We start from the raw sequence: 22,630 nt of genomic DNA on the forward strand, positions 1-22,630 counted from the left end.
TAGCCTTTATCTCTATCTGCAACTGTATTTTTATTTGCTTACTTTTTGTATTGGCTTTCCATCCCACTAGCCTAAGCAGCATTCAGGAAAGGACTGTCTTGCATCCACTAATATGACAAGAACTATGCCTGGCACATTCAAGACACCAGATGAATGAAAAAATGAACAAAACAGCGTTACATATGTAGAGACTTACGCACTTGTCTTCTCCTAAACTTAAGATAGATTCCTGGGGGTGGAGTTACTGGTTCAAGGGCCATGCATATTTAAAATTATAATTCTTGCGGCCGCCTCACTGCTGGCCAAGCTGTGGCAGTTGCCCGTCCCCCGACACCCTGCCCAGCAGCACGGGAGAGAATGTTTCTCCACTTCTGGCTTGTGCTGGGACTTTCTCCACAGTCTGTTGAAGACCTACTCCTAGCATGGAAGGCTTTTCAGGATCTCAGCCCCCCGCAGTGGTGGCCAGGGTGTGGAGTGAGCTGAGGGCCGTCTCCACCCTGTCTGCGGTGTGGCTTCTTGTCCCCCTCACCCCCCACCATGTCAGAGCAGGTTGCCGGAAAGGTCATTACAGGAGCCAGGGGCATGCCACTAAAATAGGAAGCTGGTGATGGGCATCTGGCAAAGGGCATCATGTGAGGCTCAGCCCTTTGGAGCAGCACCCCCACCTGGCTGCCATGTAGGCTCCAAACTCGCTCCTTCCCTCTCGTGTTACTCAGGAAAACGCATCAAGGTCCTCTGATGTGCTGGAGTGGGGGGCCGTTACAGGGGCGTTTCCGGAGCCAGCCTGAGGCTGTCCTGCTGCTTTGGGTGGGGCTCCGGGACAGTGTTTCTCCTCTCTGAGCCTCGGCCCCTGCCTCCATCGCTGGGCCCCTGAGACAGGCCGGACAGGCGAGGGAGCAGCAGGCGAGGGCTGGGGGCATTTTTGCACCCTTGCCATTCTGGGGGTTCATTTGCCTTTGCTGTTAGGGGTGGCCGGTGTGTTCGGAGGTTCAGGGGATCCAGCTTTTCCATCGTGGCCCCTCTTTCCTCTGTCTCTTCATGTCTCTGTGTGTGTGTTCCTGACAACATGCGTTTGTCTCCAGTTATACCTGTGTAGGGTCTTCTCGGTGCTTCCGTGTAGATCTCTTTGTAGGTTTCTCCCTTCGTATGTGGGAGGAACGGGAGGTCTTTCTGCAGGCAGTTCTACCTCCGTTTTTCTCTTACTGGGAGCGTGGCCTCTCTGTGCCCCTGCTCTCTGTCTCTCTGTGTCTGTGTCCCTGCCCCTCAGCCCTGTCTACACCTCTGTGTGTGTGTCTTCTTCTTCAGGTGTTTTGGTTCTTTCCTGCCCACCCCAAAATAGACGGACTCCAGAGGAACCTGGGCTTTCTTGTTCCCTCTTCTCTTCATGACTCTCCAGACCAGCTGTCTGACCCGGGGATGGCATATGGCGTTCAGTCCAGAGGAACTGCTGCTGGGGTGATAGTGCCTGGCTTCCTGGGGGTTGGTTCCTTCAGAAGGGAAGCATCCACATCTGTGTCTGTCTGTCCGTGAAGCTGCTCTTCTTTCTCAAATCCTAAAGAGTTACAAAAGGCTTTGTTCAACATCAGTGCACAAGCCTCTTTAAAGACGAGCACACAGAGGGCACCTGGGTGGCTCAGTTGGTTAACATGGAACTTTGGCTCAGGTCATCATCTCTCAGTTTATGGGTTTGAGCCCCACATCAGGCTCTGTGCTGACAGCTCAGAACCTGGGCCCTGCTTCGGATTCTGTGTCTTCCTCTCTCTCTGCCCCTTCCCCTCTTGTGCCCTGTTTGTCTGTCTCTCTCAAAAATGAACATTAAAAAAATTTCTTTATTAAAAAAAAAAAAGACCAGCACACGGACTTCAGGCCATCCCTCCCTGTCTCCCTAGTCCGTGATTCCGTGCAGAGTAGGTGCAAGTAGCAGACGGGATTGGGGCTTCTGTCCTCGCTCCCTGTGCCACCCTGGAGACACGTGCTGCCCTCTCTGAGCCTCAGAGGCTGACTTTGCACTCCCCCCGCCCCGTGAGGAGCACAGTGCTGGTGAGTAGCAGGTCCTCAGATGATGTCAGCTGCTCTGGACCCCAGCAGCAGCTGTCCAGAACACGTTCTTTCCTTCTATTCGTTCATTCCCCCGTCAGCAACAGGGCCAGAGATACGCACGGCCAGAGAGCCCCGCCTGACCCCAACGGCCCAGTAAGCTGCAGTTGCTGGGAGCTCCAGATCACCCAGTCACCCAGTGGGGCAGGGACAAGCAGTGTGACCTGAGGACCAGCAGGAGCCCCTGCAGAGTGAGCTTCCCACAAAATACAGAGCCGTGGGCCACACTTAGGCCTTTGAAAACCCACCCAGTGAGGTCCTGGTGGAAAAAAGGCGCTCGTAGCTGTTGGTTTTAAACGTTCCTCCCTTTAAGTAAAGAGTCTCCAGGGGAGGCACAGAGAGGACCCAGCGTGGGGAAGATCATACACCGCCTTTAGGCCATGGGGAGGGACATATAAGCTTTTCTTACACATGATCTTTTTACTTTGGATTCTCCCATGCCTTAGTCCGTTCATAATCCATTCGTGAAAGCAGGCTCACATCCTGCATGTCTTTGCACTCGAGGCTGTGTCGGGGGCTGGCATGTGGGAGGGACTAGGGATGCTGGGTGGGTGGGTGGATGGATGGATAAATAAATGGTTGCATGAGTGTTTAAAGGGACGTGAGTCCTCCAGGCTCGCCCCTCTCCTATCATCACCAGGACAGCCCAGGGTGTTTGTGATTGGTTTGGAGAGAAGATTGCAGGGCGGTTAGGATAACCCTCTGGTTGCTGCTCGGTCTGTCTTCAACCAGAGCCAAGATCATGATTACCCCAGGGTTGCAGCTACTGACTGAACAGCCAAGGAGCCAAAGCCACTAGGATCCAGCATGAGTGCTGAAAAAGAAGGGCTCAGGAGCTTTGAGCTCAACTTCCTAAGGTGCCCCCTGGCCCTGTAGTCAAACCGCTCACTCCTTCCCCACTCCAAGGGCAACCTAAACACACTTCTGTCCTGAAACAGCTGACCGTTGTCTTCTGCTTTCCTCAGTTGGCCGAGCTCTTCCAAGGCAAGGATGTTTTTTTCCCCCTGAATTTTACTTACCTTACTGGTACCTAGCACAGTACTTGGCATGTAGTACAGGCTAAGTTAATATTGCATGAATCACTGAGTTGATAGATAGTTGGGAGAGCGGGGACATGCATGATTTGCTTTGAGGATGATGGGTAAGTGGATGGATGGATGGTTTTAAAGGTGATGAATGGATGGATGGCTGTGTGGATGAATGGATCGTTGGTTTTCTGGATGATAAGCTGTTGAGCGCTGTGCTGGCTGGGTAGTTGAATGGTTTGCTGGATGGGTGGTTGGGATCCAGTGGACGGGTGGTTGGATTATGGATGGGCGGATGAAAAGATGTGATCTTATTGGCCACCTAGAGTCAGCTTCCCACACAGTAGGGGAGTCCTCCCTGCAGCACCTGTGACGGGCCTTGAATGCATGTCCACCTAGCTGCAGTGACTAATTTACCGGGAATTTCATTAAAAAGCAGAAATGGGGAGGGGTGTTTTTTATTTTCTTTTAGAGAGACAAAGAGAGAGCACATGAACAGGGAAGAAGGGTGGAGGGGGAGAGAAAATTTTAAGCACCCTCCATGCTCAGCACAGAGCCTGACACAGGGCTTGATCCCACGACCCTGGGATCGTGACCTGAGCCAAAATGAAGAGCTTGGTGCTTACCCGACTAACCCAGCCAGGAGCCCCTCTGGTCTTTTTTTTTTTTTTTTCTTTTCTTTCTCTCTTTGTTTCTTGAACAAACAGAATTATTAAAAATGTTTTCCCAAGTCTAGGTATGGTGATGTAGTGTATATTAGTGTTTAAAGACATAGGCTCTGGAAATGGACCTGGGTTTGAATCTAGCTGAATAAGTGAAACATTATGACCTTGAACAGACAGATCCCTTGGCCTCTCTAAGCTGTGGTTTCCTCACTTGCAAAATGGGGATAATAGTGCTTACCCTGCGGCGTTGTTAAAAGGATTGAGTGAAATAATGAATGACAAAGGCTGGTCAGTGCTCAGTATGATGTATTGTTATTATGGTACCAAGCCAAAATGTACCTTGCTATCCCTTCTTTTTCCAACAAGAACCGGATGTGTGCCTGATTGTGTCATAGCATTGAATGTTCAGTGACCAACAACACTGAAATAGCCCATCATCTCTTGGAGCTTATGTTCTAGTGACGTGTTCAAACAATGAGAAAGTAAACAGATAAACAATTTCGGATGGTATCAAATGCTATGCAGAAAAATGAGACACAGCGAGGTGAAGGAGGGTGATGTGTCTGGTGGGGGCAGTTGGTCTTATGTTGAGCTGTGACCTAATGGCTAGGTGGAGCCATGCAAAGATCTAAGGGAGAGGGTTTGCCAGGCATCAGGACCAGCCAGTGAGAAGGCCCTGGGGCAGAAACGAAATGGCTCAAGGAAAAGGAAGAAGGCCAGGCAGCAAGGTAGATAGTAAGGCAGTCCGGGCACAGAGAGCTTCACAGGGCAGGTCATGCAGGCCATAAAGGCTGGGCCGTGTGATCGGGACATCATCCATGTAATTTCGTCCTGTCCTCTGGAACAGTAGAGAAGGAGCCATGTTCACTTGGCAGTCACGGAGCTTGCCACTGACAGGCTCCCCATCTCCTGAGCTCCAGACTAAGCACTCCCCATTCTCTGATTTCCAAGCTGGCATCCTGGGACACCTCCAGTGTTCTGAGTCTCATACACCTACAAGCCAGAAGAAATCAGGGGGGACCCAAAGGAAATCAGGCAGAAGAAAGGCGGGAAGGCTCTAGTCAACGTTGTAATGAACTAAACCAATGCACTGTGTTCCTCCTTGAAACCCTGCCCTTGGAGTATTTGAAAGACAAAGGAGGGGGAAAGGGATCTTCAAGGCTCTTCTAGGATAAAAGACATATGGAACCAGGAGGATGTAGGTAGATCTGGTATAGGATCTGGGCCACCAGGGCATGATGGTGGCCAGTCTCCAGCCGGACTGAGGGAGCTAACTCACGTGGGGTCCTTATGATCCTGTCACTTGGCAATTCTTCCTCTGCATTGGCTTTCCTCTCAAAAAAAAAAACCTGTCTCCATGTGGGGATAAATGGGCTCTTAGAGTCTTGAAAGTTCATATATTCCAGAAAGAGAGCCTCTCTAATCTACTTGTTCCAACAAAAGTCTGGAATTCTGTCTTCTTGGCTGATTAGCTTCCTTGGGTCACACATCCAGCTCTGAACCGTACAGACTGTTTATTGCCAGGGAGACGCAGTGTTCTGATTGGCCAGGCCTTCAGCTCTGGGACCTTCCCTGTCACTGATCATGGAGGGAGACCCTCCCCATCCATGTAGACCGAGAATGGAGGAGGGGACGATGCCCCCCAATGTCCTGGATGAGAAAGTTTTATTTATGCAAGATGACTTAGGTCTAGACATCTTCTAACGTTGTGCTTAGAATCAGCAATACTACACTGTGATCTTAAATTTGTAAGAGGGCAAATACCGCATTATCTGTTCTTACTGCAGTGTTTACCAAAAAGGATGCTGTGAGGAGGAGAAGGCAGAGTGGATGCTGAACAGGCAAAGCTGGCTCGTGTATCTTCTGTGACCCAGCTCATAAATACCTCCTCTGTCCCCTACACTTCAGAGATAGACCTCTTATACGTCTCATTTCCTCCCGCCTTGTCCAGTAGTTTAATACGTGTGCTTAGGTCTCCATCAGCTTTTTAATGCTCCTTGGGGATTGGAACCCTGCCTTTATGCACCTCACAGTCCCCCACATTTGTACCAGGACGTTGTAAGTATCCAAGACAAGCCTAGTTAAGCTGGATTAGGTTTCAGGGCCTGATGTGATGACCATGCCTTTGAAACCGTCCCCAAGCTGAAGCTTGAGAGAAACTCCCTGTCCCTCACCAAAGCACCTCTGAGCCTCACCCCGCCTCTGTGGTCTCTTGGGTTGTCCCCAGGCAAAGCCAACAAGAACGTTCAGTGGGACGAGGACTCGGTGGAGTATATGCTGGCCAACCCAGTCAGAATCGCCTTCGTCCTGGTGGTCCACGGCCGCGCCTCTCGCCAGCTGCAGCGCATGTTCAAGGCCATTTACCACAAAGACCATTTCTACTACATCCACGTGGACAAGGTGAGGAACCCGCCTTGCGGACGCCCCTTGCTGGCTTTCGTGCTGGTCTGTCTGCCTCTCTCCAAGCTGACCTCCTCTCGGGCAAGGCTGGTAGTCTAAACAGCTGCCTCGCCTTGGAGCATCTGGTCAGGGGTGGAGGGGGTGGCGGGTGAAGAGAGAGAGGATGAGAGAATGAGAATGAATGTGTGTTGGTTTCAAAGCTCCCAGCTGTGACTTTAGACTTTCTCTGTAAACATTGTTTTCCTTACCTCATTGCCCCAGGGCAGTGGCTGCCACTTTGTGAGGGTGGCTGTCCCAGGGGTGGGCACACATTTCCTGGAAGGGCCCACACGGTACATATTTTAGGCTGTGTGGGCTCTACACTCTGCACTGTAGTGTGAAAGCAGCCATAAGAAATGTATAAATGAGTGTATGCGGCTGTGTTCCAATAAAACTTTATTTATAAAACCCTGCGGCAGGCTTACCCCTGAGCTAGAGGTTTCTGTTCGCTGACCTGACATGATTATGTCAGTAGTCAAAGAGGAAAAACAGGATGCTTGATCACAGCGGGACTCCGGGAAGGGAATGGAGACATTCCAGCCCTCAGAATATGCACCAGGTTTAGACCCGGTCATACTTCCTGGCTTATTATCCTCAGACCACATGCCTCAGTCTTGTAGTAAAATGCAGCACCCCGGGCACCAGCCCACACCGAGCAAACCATTAGCTCAGAGGTGAGGCCAGGGAATCTGCATTTCAAGTGCCTAAAATAAATGTTTAAAAAGAATAAATTTTCAAATAGCAATGTGGCAGGCCCCTGCAGGCCTGAACCAGTTATGTGGCAAAGCCCCATGTATTCAGCAGCCCTGGCAAGGAGAACGGTGGGGACAGAGAGAGGCCAAGGGTCACGTCCGCGTGTTTTCCGGGCTGCTGAGCGTCCGTTTTTCTCTCCCGGGAAAAGCGCTCGAATTACCTGCATCGGCAAGTGCTCCGGTTCGCCCGACAGTATGACAACGTCCGCGTCACGCCCTGGAGGATGGCCACCATCTGGGGCGGAGCCAGCCTGCTGTCCACATACCTGCAGAGCATGCGGGACCTCCTGGAGATGACCGACTGGCCCTGGGACTTCTTCATCAACCTCAGTGCAGCCGACTACCCCATCAGGTAAGGCGGCCCGTGGCCCCAGGCCAGCCTGCTCTGAGGTCTCGGCCTCCACTTGCTTTCCGGGGCCAGAGCTGTGAAGCCAGAGGCGGAGGCCCGTGGCCACCAGTGTGGAGAAGCATCTGCCTCCATGACATGCCGTGGAGACCTTCCACGTGAGGTCTTGGCCGCAGGATCCACCCTGGACCTGAGCATCATGGGTGCGATCATTCACTCATCCAGCAAGAGTTTATCCACCAAGTGCCTGGTTTTCCCAGCTCTCTTCAGGGGTACACTGAAGAGACCACAAAATCCCTACCCATGTGGAGCTTCCATTTCAGTGGGGGACCCACTAACAAAATCAGTACAGTGGCACGTGAGGAGAGCAGAGCAGAACACGGCAGGAGGAGAGTTGGGATTTTCGTGAGAGTGGTGGGGAAGTCCTTACGGAGACGAAGAGGAGAACTGAGTGGCTCCGGCCGGGAAAGTGGTCCAGGTGGAGGGAACCGCAGCCACTGCGCGGGGGGGGGCGGACAACGGGCTCAGTGTGGCTGGAACAGAGTGTGCAAGGGATAGCGTGCTAAGAGGTCAGAGACTCCTGCGGTGACATGATGTTGGTTCTAGAACCTGGGAGTCACTGGCATGTTTGCTGGGAGCTAGGACAAGGTTGGACTTAGGTGTTTGAAAAGGGAGTAGAGTAGAGGAAGGGAGGTCAGTTGCGATGGCCGCAGCAGAATCACAGACGTGCGTTTGGGGGCTGTTGGACATCCATGGGTCTGTGTGCTTGGTCCCCAACAACTGTTAACAGCGCAGTGGTTTGCCCATGTGTTAAAACTGGGAGATTCCGCAGGAAAGTATCAAATGGCAAGCTGTCCTCCGGCATCTTCCCGCGGTGGGCCTGCGCGCCTGCAGCCCCACGGCACTGAGAAGCTCACCTGCCCCCAGGAACGTCTGGCCCTTGGCCCGAACATTGATCTGCACTTTAAAATAAGCCGTAAGCAAAGGAAACCCCTGTAGATCTTGTAAGAGGGAAAAATGAAGTATGCTTCCTGCCAGAAGGCAGCTCTTCGCTTGACTGTGTTGCATCCTCCAGCCTGATTTATTGGTGGGGCCGAAAGGAGAACAGGATGGGGAGTGAAGGGTGGGGGCCTGTCTTCTCTGGAGGTGCAAGGTGTTGGGTCAGGACAGCACCTTCCACCCAAGTGCCACATGAAGGCATCTTAAAAAAAAAAATTTATTTTGGGGCGCCTGGGTGGCTCCGTCGGTTAAGCGTCCAACTTCAGCTCAGGTCATGATCTCACAGTTGATAAGTATGAGCCGCACGTCAGGCGCTGTGCTGACAGCTCAGAGCCCGGAACCGCCATCAGATTCCGTGTCTCCCTCTCTCTCTGTCCCTCCCCTGCTTGTTCTCACGTTCTCTCTTTCTCTCTGTCTCTCTCTCTGTCTCTCTCTCAAAAATAAATAAGCATAAGAAAAATTTTTTTTACAAAACATTTTTATCAGGGCAATTTTCAAACATGCTTACAAGTGCTGAGAACAGCGCAGGGAACCCTCGTAAACGCATCACTGGGTTTCAGCTGGAATCAGGCTGTGGCTGGGGCTGACGTGTCTACACCCTCCACTCTCCCTCAGCCCCACCGAAACACTCCCGAGACACCATGCCATTGTGTGTGTGTTTCCGTACACCTCCCGGAAAGATGAGATCTCTCTTTTAACCTAATATCCACATGGTGATCACACCTAAACCGTCAATGTCATCAAATACTGAGATCACACATCCCCAGGAGTTTGGGTTTTGAATCAGGAACCAAATAAGATGCGAGGTGTGGAGGGATGTTCTCTACCTAAAGCTAGAAATGGTCTCCGTCTCCTTCACGATGCGATTCGTGGTGCCCTCCTTCCGCCCTTGGTTGGTGGCATTTGTTGGCTGAAGGCCCTGGGCCCTGGTGGGGACCTGGGGAGGGCACAGTCTTTGGCCAGTTTAACCAGGGTCCTCCTGGCACCCTTGAATGGGAGAAAAATGATTCTTAGAAACGTACCTGTTTTCTTTTGTTCCTAGGATGGCAAGGTAAGTGGATAATGAAACATCGCTGGCAGATTTTCACTTAGTTACTTACCCATTTGTTCAGAGGCCCATTCCAAGCCGTTCGTTAAGCAGCCCCTATGCTGGGCACTAATTGGGCATTTAGCAAGCAAAAGCACCCCACGCCCTACCTAGTAGTAGGGTCCCTAGTTGAGATGGTAGAATTAGAGGCACCTTACAAGGTGTGAAAGAGCTAGAAAGCAAGGGGGTGATGGGCCGGGTGGACATGGTCAGGAGGTCAGAAAGGCCGCTGAACATGCAGTTTTGACTTGAGAACTGAACTCATTTGCTTGTCAGGCAAATGAGAAAGAGATCATTCTAGACTAGGATTTCCCCCGGGGCACTAAGGACATACTGGGCTGGGTGACTTTGTTGTGGGGACTGTCCTGTGCTCAGCAGGACAGCAGCGGCAGCCCTTGGCCTCCATCCACTGGATTCGGTCGTGCCTTGCCCCACCCACACACTTATTTGGGACAGTCACAGATGTCTCCAGACATTGCCCAATGTCCCCAAGGGGCAAAAACACTTCCATTTGAAAACACTTCTTGAAAGAGAGAACAGTCTGGATAAGACATGGGTCAGAGATTGAACTTGCTGCATTTGAGAAATTTATAAATGGATGGAACATAATCAACACGAGAACGGGAGGATTTGAGAGTAGAGAAGCACAGGGCAGGGGGGCGCTAGGACACTGTCTCTCTGTCTTCCAAGAAAGGACTGCGTTCAGATGTTGAGCATAACATCTAAGCAGGTAGGTACTTCCTTCAGCCCCCAAAGCAAACCTGGTGGATGCAAGGACAAACTGAGACCCAAGGCATTGTGGGAAATACATGGTAGGTTGGCACTGAGAACCAGTTCTGTTCCGTTGCAAGGCTGGTGTTCCTTCTGCCTCCATGGGGAAGTCGCCAGAGTGGAAGGATGGCCCCAGGCTACCTGGTGCACACAGCAGGAAACCGCCCCACCCCTCAGGCTGGGCCAGGCAGTGGTTGCAGAGGATGCCATGAGAGAAGTCCTTGAAGGCAGAAAGGTCACCTCTTGTCCCGAGTCTGATCATTGCTCCTCAGGACCTCCAGTGGAGGCTGAGGTCACCTCAGCCTAGATCAAGTTGTGGCACTCGGCCAGTGCCCTCTTGAGGTCCGGTGGGCAATCCTGTGTCCAGGGCCCCTCCCGGGACACTCACACCAGGTCTCGAGGCTGCCCCTAGGGGCCTGGTGCTGATTTGCCACAACGGTGGACACGACCACCTGGGCCAGGTCGTCAGGATCCCTGGCACTTGCGCATCCCCGGGGGTGGGCGCCCCAAGTCCCATCCATTGCCTTAGGGTTTGAGTCCGAGTTTCGCCGGTTTCACTAGCCATGTGACCATCTGCAAGTAAACTCAGTCTTTGTGAAATCAGGAGAGGATAATAGAACCTAGCAGAGTGTCGGGCACTTACAAAGGGCTCAGTAAATGTCCACTGTTAATTCCTGAGCTGTAACCAGGGCTGAACTCCCTATATTTCCAAGGAGCCCAGCAATCCATTCCTAGACCGTGTGCCAAACCTATTTTGGTTCCAGAGAAGGGAGTCATGGTATTTTTAGCTTGTTTAGCTTTAATGCTCCAGGTCTCTCCGTGCCTCTGTCTGTCTTTCTCCCCCTCTACCCTCACTGTTGTGGGTTCCAGTCCCCCCCCCCCCCCCCCCCCCCCCCCCCCCCCCCCCCCCCCCCCCCCCCCCCCCCCCCCCCGCCAGCACTTCTGCCCACTTCACTTTGCCAGCCTCATGGCCAGAGGCACTTTCTGCATCAAGCACTGCTGGTTCCTCTTGCCGTTGTTTCTGTGAAGTCGCCCCGTGCAAAAACATATGAATTTTGCAGATGAATGGTTTTATCCTGGGCAACTCTGATAGACTTTCACTTCCCATCTGCCACTCCATCTGTAGCTTCCAAAACCACAACTTCGCTGGTCCCAGGAAGGATGAGCACACTTAGGAGCCTTCTCACAGGGGCAGGAGTGCCCAAGCCAGAAGCTTCTAGGAGGTTCTCAAAACCTAGGGGATTTCCAAGGGATGAGTACACCCCAGATGGCTACTCCAAGCCGTTCTGTGACATCACATCCCCGTGTCCCCTGCCCAGCTCCCACTCTTCCCCTCTTAAGTCATAAAGACTCCCTGATCTTGACTGGCCTCTAGCCTTGTTTAGACCCTGGACGCAGACTGCCTGGTTGCAGATTCTGGGCCACCACGCTGCCGTGGGGACAGGTGCATGTGCCTCTGCCCTCTGCCTCTCACTTTGTCCACCTAAGAAAGGGACACGAGGTTAGCACCTATTTTATAGGAATGTTAGGAGGGGTCGAGGAAATAGTGGACATCAAGGGCTTAACACAGTGCCTGACACATAGAAAATTCTGGATAAACACAGGTTATCATTATTCTAGCAGTGGAATCATGTGGGCTTCACAGGCAGGACTTCATCATCAACCTAGTTGCTTTCTTTGTTCCTTTTACTGAAGAAAAGACTGGTAAACTATTACTCAAACTCCCGTCTCTCTTAAAAGCGGGAAGAGCAAAGTTAGACGATGAACACCGAATGTTCAAGAGAAACGGGACAGAACCAACTTGTTCGTGAGCATGAACCATGGCCCTGTATTTGGAAAATACAAGCTAAGTGTATGGCAGGAATCCCAACCTTCTCGCTCTGCTGTGACGTGACGTCCTGGCCCATGTAGGCTCTCGTTGGTGTTGGTTACGGATCCGAGGCAGGGATGAAAATAGGTGTTTTCAAACACTGAGACCCAGCTAGGTCCTGAGTCATCGAAGGACATGATGATTTTGTTGGGTATATTCTACTGACTAAGTCGGGAAGCGTCCCTCCACTAGGTAGTATCCTTAAGCTAGATGGGCCTCAAGGACAAAACCAAAACTGTTTTTGCGCTGCTGCTTGGTTTGAGCTGGTGGTGACAGACCCCGCACTCTCTCCCCGACACCAGGTCCTGTGTCCCGGACAAAGCAGATGGAAACAGGAGGGCTGAGTGTGTCCATCGCTCGCTTTCTTTCTTTTTTCTTTTTTTAAGTTTGTTTATTTTGAGAGAGAAAGCAGGAGGGGTAGAGGGAAGGGGAGAGAGAGAATCCCAAGCAGGTTCCATGCTGTCAGCGGCATAAAACCCGATGCGGAGCTTGAACTCACGAACTGCGAGACCATGACCCGAGCCGAATCCAAGACTCGGAAGCTCACCTGACCGAGCCACCACCCAGGCGCCCCCATGGCTCGCTTTCTGTCTGGTGTGCAGGTGTGTGTGCACTTGTGCATGCCCGTATGTGGCAGGGGACACGGCACTGAAATTTTCCAAGCTAAAGCTGGGGTCTCCTAATGCTGCCTGTCATGGGTCCGCTGCAGTGAGGTCTAACCGGCGGCACCCACCCTGTGGACATTTAAGTTACGCCTGACCGTAGACCCAAAGTGCCGTCGTTAAGACCGCAGAGCCAGGGGCCATTCTGTGGTGTCTCACCAGGAAGCGCCAGCTCACAGACAGGAAGCAGGTGTCAGGGGTGTCTCCATTGTTCCGGACACTGGTGTTTACGTAGGACCGATGGAGCCAACCTGCCATCCAGATCCAACAACTGCCTACTGTGACCCGCTACGCGTTAGGCCCTCTGCTGGCGTCTCTAGCATGTATCTTGTCTTAATCCTCATCCCTCAAAACCTGACTTCCATTGTGTAAGAAAATTTGAGGAGGCTCGTATAAAACAGAACTTCCAGTAAATTCTGCAGGATGTCAGACCCTGAGTGATAGGCACAGCACACAGCCAGGTCAGCCTAGGACTTGAAGTTACGTGAACCCGTCCGGATGCCCAGACACGGTGTACAGTTGCTTCCAGACCTGTCAGTCTGTCGGTCTGCCCAGTGATTCCTCAGCGGGTCAAAGGGCTCGTCATTTACAGCAGATCGCAACCAGCACAACTGCATGTCCCCGGCCTCATGCTGAGTGTTGGACATCGTCCTGACAGCAGCTCTGCGAAGTACACTTTCGGTATCTCCGTTTTTCAGATGAAAAAACAGGCACAAAGATAGGGCAAAATTCAACTACAAGGATACAGCCAGTAAAGTGGCAGAACTTCGTTGTTACTGTTTTTTTAGTTCACTTACCACACGATTAACCGCTTTGAAGAGTTTGATCCCATGGTATGGAGTGCGTTCAGCACCTCTGGCCAGTTCCAGAACATTCTTCTCATCCCAGGAGGAAACCCTGTGTCTGTTTAAGCTGTCCTTCCCCGTTCGCCTCCGCCAACCATCCCCCCACCCGCTAATCTGCGTCTGTGGGTTTGCCTTTTCTGGACCTTTCGTACGAATGGGGCCCTCCGGTGTGTGGCATTCTGCAATGGGGCCTCTTCCATTCAGCGTGGCTTTCTGTTCGTCCATGTTGTACAGGTATCAGTACTTCGTTCCTCCGTATGGCTGGCTGCTGTTCCACTGTGTGGATCTACCGCCGTCGGTCTGTCCGTCTGCTGTTGGAGCTGGAGTTCTCAGAACTGCCCATGCGCCCCGTCTCTCGGCTTCATTGTGCCGCGGGCCGTGAACCGGGGCCTCGTCTGGGTTAAGAAGTTGTGGCTCCTTCACCTGAGACAACACGCCGCCCTGGGCCTGAGGGACTCTTGTGGCTGAGCCCTGGGGATGCCGGGTGGCACTGCCGATCTGGCATATCCCAGTGACCTTTCCCTCTCAGCCTGGCCCTCCTCAGCCTGGTGACCGGTGCTTCTGGTTGGTTGAGACAGATTTGGGGTTGAAGGCAGAAAGGTGAAGGCCTAGGGTCTGAGCATGAAGCGTGCCTCCTTTCTTCATTATCCATCATCCTCCATTATCTGAAGGCAGCTGAAAACAGTCCTCTGCTCCCGCAGTGAGTCCAGGAAACACGGCTCCTTCTGACCTCATCAGTCACTCAGCACATGTGTACTGAGCACCTACTATGTGCCGGTCACTGGGCTGGGCAGGAGGTATTCAGCAGTGAGGAGAAGCAAGGTTAGACCCTGCTCTCATCAGAGGTCAGTCGAGGGTGCGGACTTGAGCCAGACCACCTCGGTTCAAATCCTACCCCTTCTCCCCAGCTGTGTGAATTTGGACTTGAGAAAATCACCTAATGTGTCAGTGCCTCAATCGCCTCATCTGTGAAGTGGGGATAGTAACAGCACCACCCGTATGGTTGCTAAGAGGGTCAGATGAGTTCCTGTACGTGAGGTGCTTAGCACGCGGTAGGGGCTGTGCATGTGACAGGCTCGTTATCAGGAGAGGGGAGGTGGGCATTGCTCAGAATGATGTCACAGAGGAACGCACTGTTACAAGGCAAGGCGGGGGTTCTGAAGGGAAGGCAGGCGTGTAAGGGCACCCAGCAAGTGCAGCTCACCTGGCCTGGGGGCCTGGGACAGCCTCCTAAAGAGGCGGCCATGAGCTGAGATGTGCGTGATGGTGGCCGTTTCCCAGCAGAAGTACGAGGGGTCTTGGGAGAGTGTTCCGGGAACGGGATGGCATGAGCAAAGGCCCTGCGGTAGGAAGGACCTCGGCCTAACTGGGGAGCTGGAAGAAGGCTAACGTGGCTGAAACACAAAGAGTAAAGAATTGCCTTTTTACCAGTGAGGTAGGTCAAGGCCAGTCCCTGCAAGGACTTGGGATCACCTGGTGGGTGGTTGAATCCTTAGCCTTGAGCTGTGTGGCTTTAACCAGAAGAAATGCCCTTCACAGTGTGGAGAGAGCACTTGGGCTGCTGTGGCTGACAGTTGGGAGGAGGCCAGCAGGGAAGGAGGTAGTCACTCCACTGACCCCCAGAACCACACCTAGCGACCCCCCGGGGGCTCTCCTGTTCTCTCCGGAGGCAGGAGTCCTGGAAGTGATCATGAGCTTCCAGAATGCAAGCGGCCATTGAGTCTTCTCGTCACACAGAGCCCAGCCGCCGCCTTCTGTTTGGGGACCAGGACCCCACCCTGTGCGGGACCGCCCCACCGGGGAGACTCACAGAGCACACCCAGCACTCAGGACAGCACTGAGCGGGAGGCAGCGGGCACAGCCTGGTCATGCGGGGGAGGACCGTGGACGAATGTGCCTTGCGATCCCTCTTCTTGGGCTTTTAATCGTCGTAAAGTACACGTCACATAAACTTTACCTTCTGAACCATTTCTAAGCGTCTAGTTTGGCAGGGTTGAGGATGTCCGTCTGCACTGCCGGACGGCCAGGCTGTGGAGCCCTTTTCATTTCGCAAAACCGAAGCTCTGTGTCCAGGAAACCACAAGTCTACATTCTCCCCGCCCGAGCCCCCAGCGGCCAGCCCTCTGTCTTCTGTTTGTGCAAACGTGACTCCTCTCGTACGTCCTATAAATGGGATCATACGGTATTTGTCTTTTGGGGACTGGCTTGGTGCACGTACCGCAGTGTCCTCCGGGTCCATCGTGTTGTAGCGGGAGTTCGCGTTTCCCTCCTTCTCAAGGCTCGGTCATGCTCCACCACAGGCATATTTGCCCCACACTCTGCTCCCCATTCAGCCCCCACTGATGGGCACCTGGGTTGTTTCCAGCTCTTTCCGTTTCCAGTGGTGCTGCTGTGGACATGGCTGTAAACATACCTCTTGGCCTCTCTGCTTTCGGGGGTGTTTGGGGTAAATGCCCAGATGTAGAACTTCTAGATTGTATGGTAGTTCTGTTTTTTATTTTTTAAGGCTTTCCACTACCATTTTCCACAGCAATGTACAAGGGCCCCCGTATCTCTGCATCCTTGCCAAAATGTCATTTTTCTGGGTTTTTTTGAAAGTAGCCATACTAGTAGGCATGAGGTGCTTCTTGTTATAAGGAGCATAGACTCCTGAAGCAGGAGCCCTGTCACCCATAGAGGCTTTGCATAGTTGACATGGCTCTTCATAGAACTACAGGGAATTGTGTCCCCCACAAGGCCACAGCTTTCAAATGATTCTTCTAGAACGTCTTCCTAGGCTACATGAGTGCGCCTCATTTCCCACTCTGCTGGGTACGGCCACCTGCTCACCAGTGTCCAGAATCCTGTGCACCCACCGCCTCGCCTCTCCAGCCGGGTTGGCGGGATTCTCCCCCTGCTGTCTCTGTGGTGTACATTCCCACCTGTGATCCCCTCCATCTCGGCCCAAGCCAGACCCCCGTCGCTGCACACCTGGGCCGTCAGAGTCCCCAGGAGGGCAGAGGCTACACCAGACCCTGAAATGGGCCGGAGCTTCGGGACCATTGGGCAAAGCAGTGTAGCCACCACCACCATCTGGGAGCACCTTTCAGCATATGACCGTTGACTCAGGCAGGTGTGCAGCTCTCCTGTCCTGTGCTGGCTGAGCACCAGGCACTGTGATAGGTTTTGGGAGAAGCAGTAATGGAAGGGCCTCTCTCGCTCACGAGAGAGTTTACAATCTCCAGGAGAAATGGAAATTGCAGAAGTTGAATAATGACAAAGTGCCATGATGGAGAATGAAGGGGGGTTCCTACTTTTGTGGTCCAGGTAGATAAAATGCCTGTGAAGAGTATGGTTGAGCCATGTCCTGAAATGGGGCCAGCTGTGGAAAAAAATGGGAGTAGAGGTGTTAGGCAAAGGGGAACAGCATATGCAAGGGCCCTGGGGCAGGGAAGAGCCAGCACAGCTCAGAAATGAGAGGGAAAAGCAGTAAGGTGGGGCAGGGCGATGGAGGTGGGTAGGGAAGGAAGCAGAGTTTGGAGAAACACACAAGGAGCCTCACCAGGCTTGTGCCTGTCTTCCTTCTCCTGCCCACCTACCTCTTCTCGCCTAGCCATTAACCCCTATCTTGGTGTCCTGGGGCTGCTGACGGGAATTCCCACCAGCTGGGTGACTCACAGCATCCTGCAGAACCTTACAGTTCTGGAGGCGGGGAATCTGAAATCAAGGTGCCGCAGGGCCGTGCTCCCTCTGCAGACCCTTGGGGAGAGTCCTCCCTTGGTGCTCCTCAGCTTGTAGATGCATCATGCAGTTCTCTGCTACCATCTTCATAGGACCTTCTCATGGGGACACCCGGCATTGGATTCAGGGCTCACCTTAATCCCTATGACCTCATCTTAACTAATTACAACTACAGAGCCCTCTTCCCAAGTAAGATCAGGTTCTGAGGTGCCAGGTGGATGGGAATTTGGAGAGGAGGGATACCCTTCGACCTCCCGTGGCCCCTTGCTGGGCGGAGCACAGGAGGCAGCTGCCCGGAGACATGGGCTGGCACTGTCCTCGGTCTCCGGCCGCGTCTGGAGCCCACTCTGAAGGCACTTCTCACGCAGACTCCCTCCTCTCAGTGCCAAGCGGTGCCCCTGGCATGTTCCAGTTGCTTCGTTCAAGCCATGTCCTGGGCATCTTCCTACCACTCCCCAGGGCCTGGGGGCACAGAAGGCAGCAAGCCAGGGTCCCTCCATAGCGAGTACAGTTTCCTGTCACACGGCTCTCAACAGGTCAAAGTCCAAGTTCACGTGATGCTCGGACACTTTCCTTCAGATGCCTTTTAAATAGCAGGTTCTTTAGAAGCATCACGACTCCACCCAGACCAGTTGAATATAAATTCCTTGTCAGAAGCAAGAATCCATGTATTTTCTTTTTTTTTAATTTTTTTTAATGTTTTATTTATTTTTGATACAGAGAGAGACAGCATGAGAGGGGGAGGGGGAGAGAGAGAAGGAGACACAGAACTGGAAGCAGGCTCCAGGCTCTGAGCTAGCTGTCAGCACAGAGCCCGAGGTGGGGCTCGAACCCACGAACGTGAGATCTGACCTGAGCTGAAGTTGGAGGCTTAACCAACTGAGCCACCCAGGCGCCCCCCCCCCCGCCCCGTGTATTTTCTAAAGCTCCTCCAGTGACTGAAAGCCACAGCGAGACCCGAAAGCCACTGATCTCGGAGAGACGTAGGCGCTTAATGACAGGAATGGAGAGTACGGCAAATGCTATGCTAGAAACTGCAGTAGCAAACTCAGTACTTAGGGGGCATCCAGGTCTTCAGGTGTGACCATCTCTCTGTTGGCCCCTCTCTCGGCCTCCGGCCATGTTTACTCTCTGGATGCGCAGAGAGGCACATCCGCCCTCCCGAGACCCCCAGCCCTGGTGTGACACCCTTCAGAGGTAAACTCCGCCCAGATAATGTGCGAGTCAGAAAGGGTGGATCTTCTCAGGCTGTTGTTCCCGAAGGAAAACATGCCAGTAATTATGCCGTTAACAATTTTGTTTGCATCTAGTAGCAAAATAGTCATTTCCTCGGCCCTGTTATTTCTCAGCCTGACGGAGCACACTCCTGCCTTGGCAGAAATCTGGTTGGCTTTCCCCTTGCCAGCTGGTCTGGCTTTCCTGAGCTCCGTCTTAGGAGTCCATCGGGCTCTTGGGGGGACGGGCAAGGACTGGCTCAGAGCATCCCTTGGACAGCGGGGTGAGGCCCAGGTTCGGGGAGTTCCCGTGGGACTTGGTGGCAAAGCATGGAGGCTCTTGAGGAAGCCAGGGGTGGCCATACAGGCTTAGAGCAGTATCTTAGCTGCCACAGATAAGGAGGGATGTTCTAGGAAGGATGTGGAGGTGCCAGGAAAAAGGGCAGAATGCTATGACTCTTTCACCCAAGGGTTGCTGCTGTTGGGCTTAAATACATTCAAGCCATATTGTCTGCCTGCTTGCCATTTTCTCATGTTCCCATTCTCTCATTACTGGAAAAAAAAAAATTCGAAGTCCTGGAGCAAAGGGTTGGGGTGATTTGAGCTTGCGTCCTGTGTCCATTCTTTGGCCAACAAAGAGTAGAGCACTTTGGTTGTTCATTGAACACATGCTAAGATCCTTCTAGATGCCAGGCGATGCTGTAGACGGCATCGTGCGATAGAACCTTGGTGAACCTCTCTGTGTAGTAGCCACTAGACACATGGGGCTATTAAGAGCTGGAAATGAAACTTAAAAAAAAAAAAAAAAAAAAAAAAAAAAAAAGCTTGAAATGTGCCCTGTGGGGGCTGAGGAGCTAAATTTGCAATGTGATTTGGTTTTAATTTGAATGTAAAGAAATAGCATATCAAGCAGCACGTCCTACATGATCAGGGTGGAGTGCGTCGAGGACTGAACAGAAGCAACCAAAAGCTCCTTCCTTCACGTTCTTCTGTTTGTGTCCTGGGGCAGAAGTACTTCCCTGGAGAGAAGTGCACCACCGTTAACAAAATGAGAGAGAGTGGATGCTGCCAGTATCAAAACCCATGCGGCCTCAGTCCTCTGCCAGTCTCGCCGGATCCCAATCTGTCTGTGCATTGAATTTTGCAACGTATTTTCTTCCTAACTCTTCCCTCCCCAGAGCTCAGGGAGTGCTCCTTCCCCATGGCATTCTGGGATGCTCCAAGCGCATCCAAGTGTGACCCCAGAGTCTGGCTGTGAGCCCAGGGTGGTCCACAACGTGGGTGGTCTGCACTGGAACGTCTGGTACTCTCCCCTTCACATCCTCCCTGCCTCACATCCACCTGCATGTAGAGATTAGTCTCAAGGGCAATCTGGAGGGACAGCATGTCTTCATGGTCAAGTGGAATAAGGGAGGGATGTTTCCACTCCCTTTTTATTGATGGTAGTGGAGGTTTGGATCTGACGGGCCTAGGGACAGGGTCAAGATCCAGCCATTGGGGTGGAAACTTGCAAGTATTATTATTATTATATTTCCTTCCTCCCTCTTGCTGCTGCTCAGAGTCGCTGCCCAGCGTGGTGAGTGGTCTTTGGTGGACTCCCAAAGTAGTTGCCTTCAAGATCTCCCAGACTCCCGGCAGACTTGGGCTTGGGTGGCTCAGTCGGTTAAGCGTCCAACTCTTGGGTTTCAGCTCAGGTCATGATCTCACGGTTCATGAGTTCAAACCCCACAATGGTCTCTGCCCTGCTTAGGATCCTCTGTCTCTGCCCCTCCCTTGCACGTACTTTGTCTCCCAAAATAAATAAATAAACTCAGTGAAGGAAAAAAGGGCTCTGCCGGACTCCAGAAACTAATCGTGTCAGCTAGCACTGTGCAAGTACTTAGCCTCCCGGGGATTCCCCAGCCAGTGTGCTGTCCGCCCCCGAAGGTGTCCCTCCTTAGAGTGAAGAAGCGGAGGCTGAGAGACGTTAAGGGATCTGCCCCACGTCTTGCAGCTGGTGGGGATCAGAGCCGGAGTCGAACCCACACTTCTTTGGTCACTGGAGAAAAGCAAAGACCTGAGTTCTTCAGCAGCAGGTCCTAGTGCACCCAGCGGGCTGCCTGGTTATTCCATGTGCACTCCCATGTAAACCCATGTTCTCTCCGTCTGGATGAGAGTCCGGGAGGCACAAATGTCCAGCAACGAGGAGAGCAACAGTGCGCACCAGAGCCTGAACCCACAGTCATCCGTGTTCAGTGGCTGCTAAGCCCCCATCGCTCTCTGCTTTAGTCTCGCTGGATGGGGGTAGGCATGGCATAGAGAAGGGCATGAGGCTTAGTGAGTTCAAAGTACCTGCCGAAGGTTACACAGCCTGGCAGTGGCCAAGCCGGGATTTGCACACAGGTTCAGTGACTCCCAGATCGTGAGGTTGGCCAGCACGGTGCACAAGTCCTTGGCCCCAGGGGAAAAAGCCAGTCAGATAAGAGCTTGAGCCCCACCTCGTGGCCGCCAGGGCTGGAGGGGCCCCGTTTCCAGATGGGCGCTCTTCCTCTCTGGCTGGCAGAAGATCGGGGCTCTACCGGTCATCTTTGCTCAAGGCGTGGACGGAGGAGCCAGCTGTCCTGCGTTCGTGAGGACAGCCCTGGCTCTCAACTTCCTTTATGGTCCTGCCCCTCCTGATTTCACCCTTCAGACTCTGTCCCGCACTGCTGGACCGCGGTGCCTGATGGAATTCTCGCTCATTTAAATGTTTGCTCCAAGCAAGCATAATTAACAAAGAACGGCTGCTGTCCCTGCAAATCGGCACAGTTGTTCCACAGCAAAACCTGACCAATGCTGGCATTTTCTGCGCCATTGCTCACTCCACCAGGGCACGTGAGAGGCTGCGTGTGTCAGCCTGACCTGGACTTGAATCCTGTCTCCATCCCCACCTGGAAGAGGGAGGTGATAATGTGACTGGTCAGGAAGCCACGTGAGGGCAGTAGCCAGAGATCCAAGTCCTTCCTTCTGTCCCGCTCTGCGAACGCTCTGATCAATGACTAGGTAAGAACACAGTGGCTCAGGCCTGGCTCCCACATCTGTGGGGTCTCGTGTTCCTCCTGCCACCACCTGAGTGTCAGGACCAGGCTGCTCCACTGAGCCCAGGGGCACAGAGGAGAGAGAGATGGCCAGGTCTGCCGGGGAGACCGTAGCTTCCTGCGTCCGCCCAGTTGCATGAATGGAAGAGGCCAAGAGAGAAATGTGAGACTGGTCCTGGCCCCAGGGACTCGGGCACAGCTGAGGTTTGAGGCAAGAAATGGGAGAAAAAAGTAGTGGAATGGCGGGTGGGGGCTTTTACCAGATGGTCCCAGCCCCCACTAACCATGCTCAAGCAATCTCTCTAGCACTGAGTGATCCTACCGCCAGTTCCTTCTCCCTTCGGCTGAACCTCTGAAGGAGATGGGCAGATGGGGCCCTGATAGATAAGCCAACCAGAGCCCCCTCCCCATGACCATTCCCTCAGGGGGTCGCTGTAACGATGAGAGATATTCAAACACAGGACCCGATCCAGAGCTGGGCATTTATTATAGGCGCTCAGAAGTGGTTCTCCTATTATTCCTGTGAAAGCTAAAAATCCTGCACAGTTCTTAACTCCAGACCAAACCCATGGTCTGGCCTTTTTTGTAGTCGTTTCCTTTATTCCTTCCTGTATTTTATATCTCTGTGCCCTTATCCTACTGTAGAAGTGCAGACCCAGAGAGCATACACGCACACCTTTGAGGAGATGTGGTCCTAACGGGAGTCAGGAAGGTTTTTGCCTTGGGCGGAGCCATGTTGGGATGCGCCTGCAGTTGAGCAACCCTGGCCCCCATCTCTCTTGCCCCCCGCAAGGCTGTTTGAAAAGACCCTCCGTGTTGATCAGCCTGCTTGAGCTCAGTGGGCTCAAACACCACCATCCTGCTCCTCCAGTCGGCCTAGTCTTGGATCGGTGCTGTTGCAGACTCCTTCAGATTTCAAGGTAGAATCTTCCTTCATCCTTCTACCCCAAACCAGCTCACCATCCTCACCAACCCAGCCCTCTCCTGGCCCATGCAGGACCCCCAGGCAGGGTCAGAACATGGCTCAGACATCTGGACCGGTCCACAGCCTGAGGAGTAGTGTCGCAAACAGAAGCCTGCCT

At 52.9% G+C, this 22,630-nt stretch overlaps 1 protein-coding gene across 5 annotated transcripts in view; it reads left to right on the forward strand.

The window, feature by feature from the left end:
• XYLT1 (xylosyltransferase 1) overlaps positions 1 to 22,630 on the forward strand; it is a 291,549-nt gene that overhangs the window by 210,747 nt on the left and 58,172 nt on the right. For all 5 annotated transcript variants that reach the window (XM_029948070.1, XM_029948068.1, XM_029948067.1 and 2 more), the window contains exons 4-5: positions 6,015 to 6,187; positions 7,128 to 7,330. In XM_029948070.1, coding sequence (XP_029803930.1) covers positions 6,015 to 6,187; positions 7,128 to 7,330 — 376 coding nt within the window. The remainder of the gene's footprint in view (positions 1 to 6,014; positions 6,188 to 7,127; positions 7,331 to 22,630) is intronic.

Source organism: Suricata suricatta, chromosome 8, assembly GCF_006229205.1.
Source record: "Suricata suricatta isolate VVHF042 chromosome 8, meerkat_22Aug2017_6uvM2_HiC, whole genome shotgun sequence".
Classification (NCBI taxonomy): domain Eukaryota; kingdom Metazoa; phylum Chordata; class Mammalia; order Carnivora; family Herpestidae; genus Suricata; species Suricata suricatta.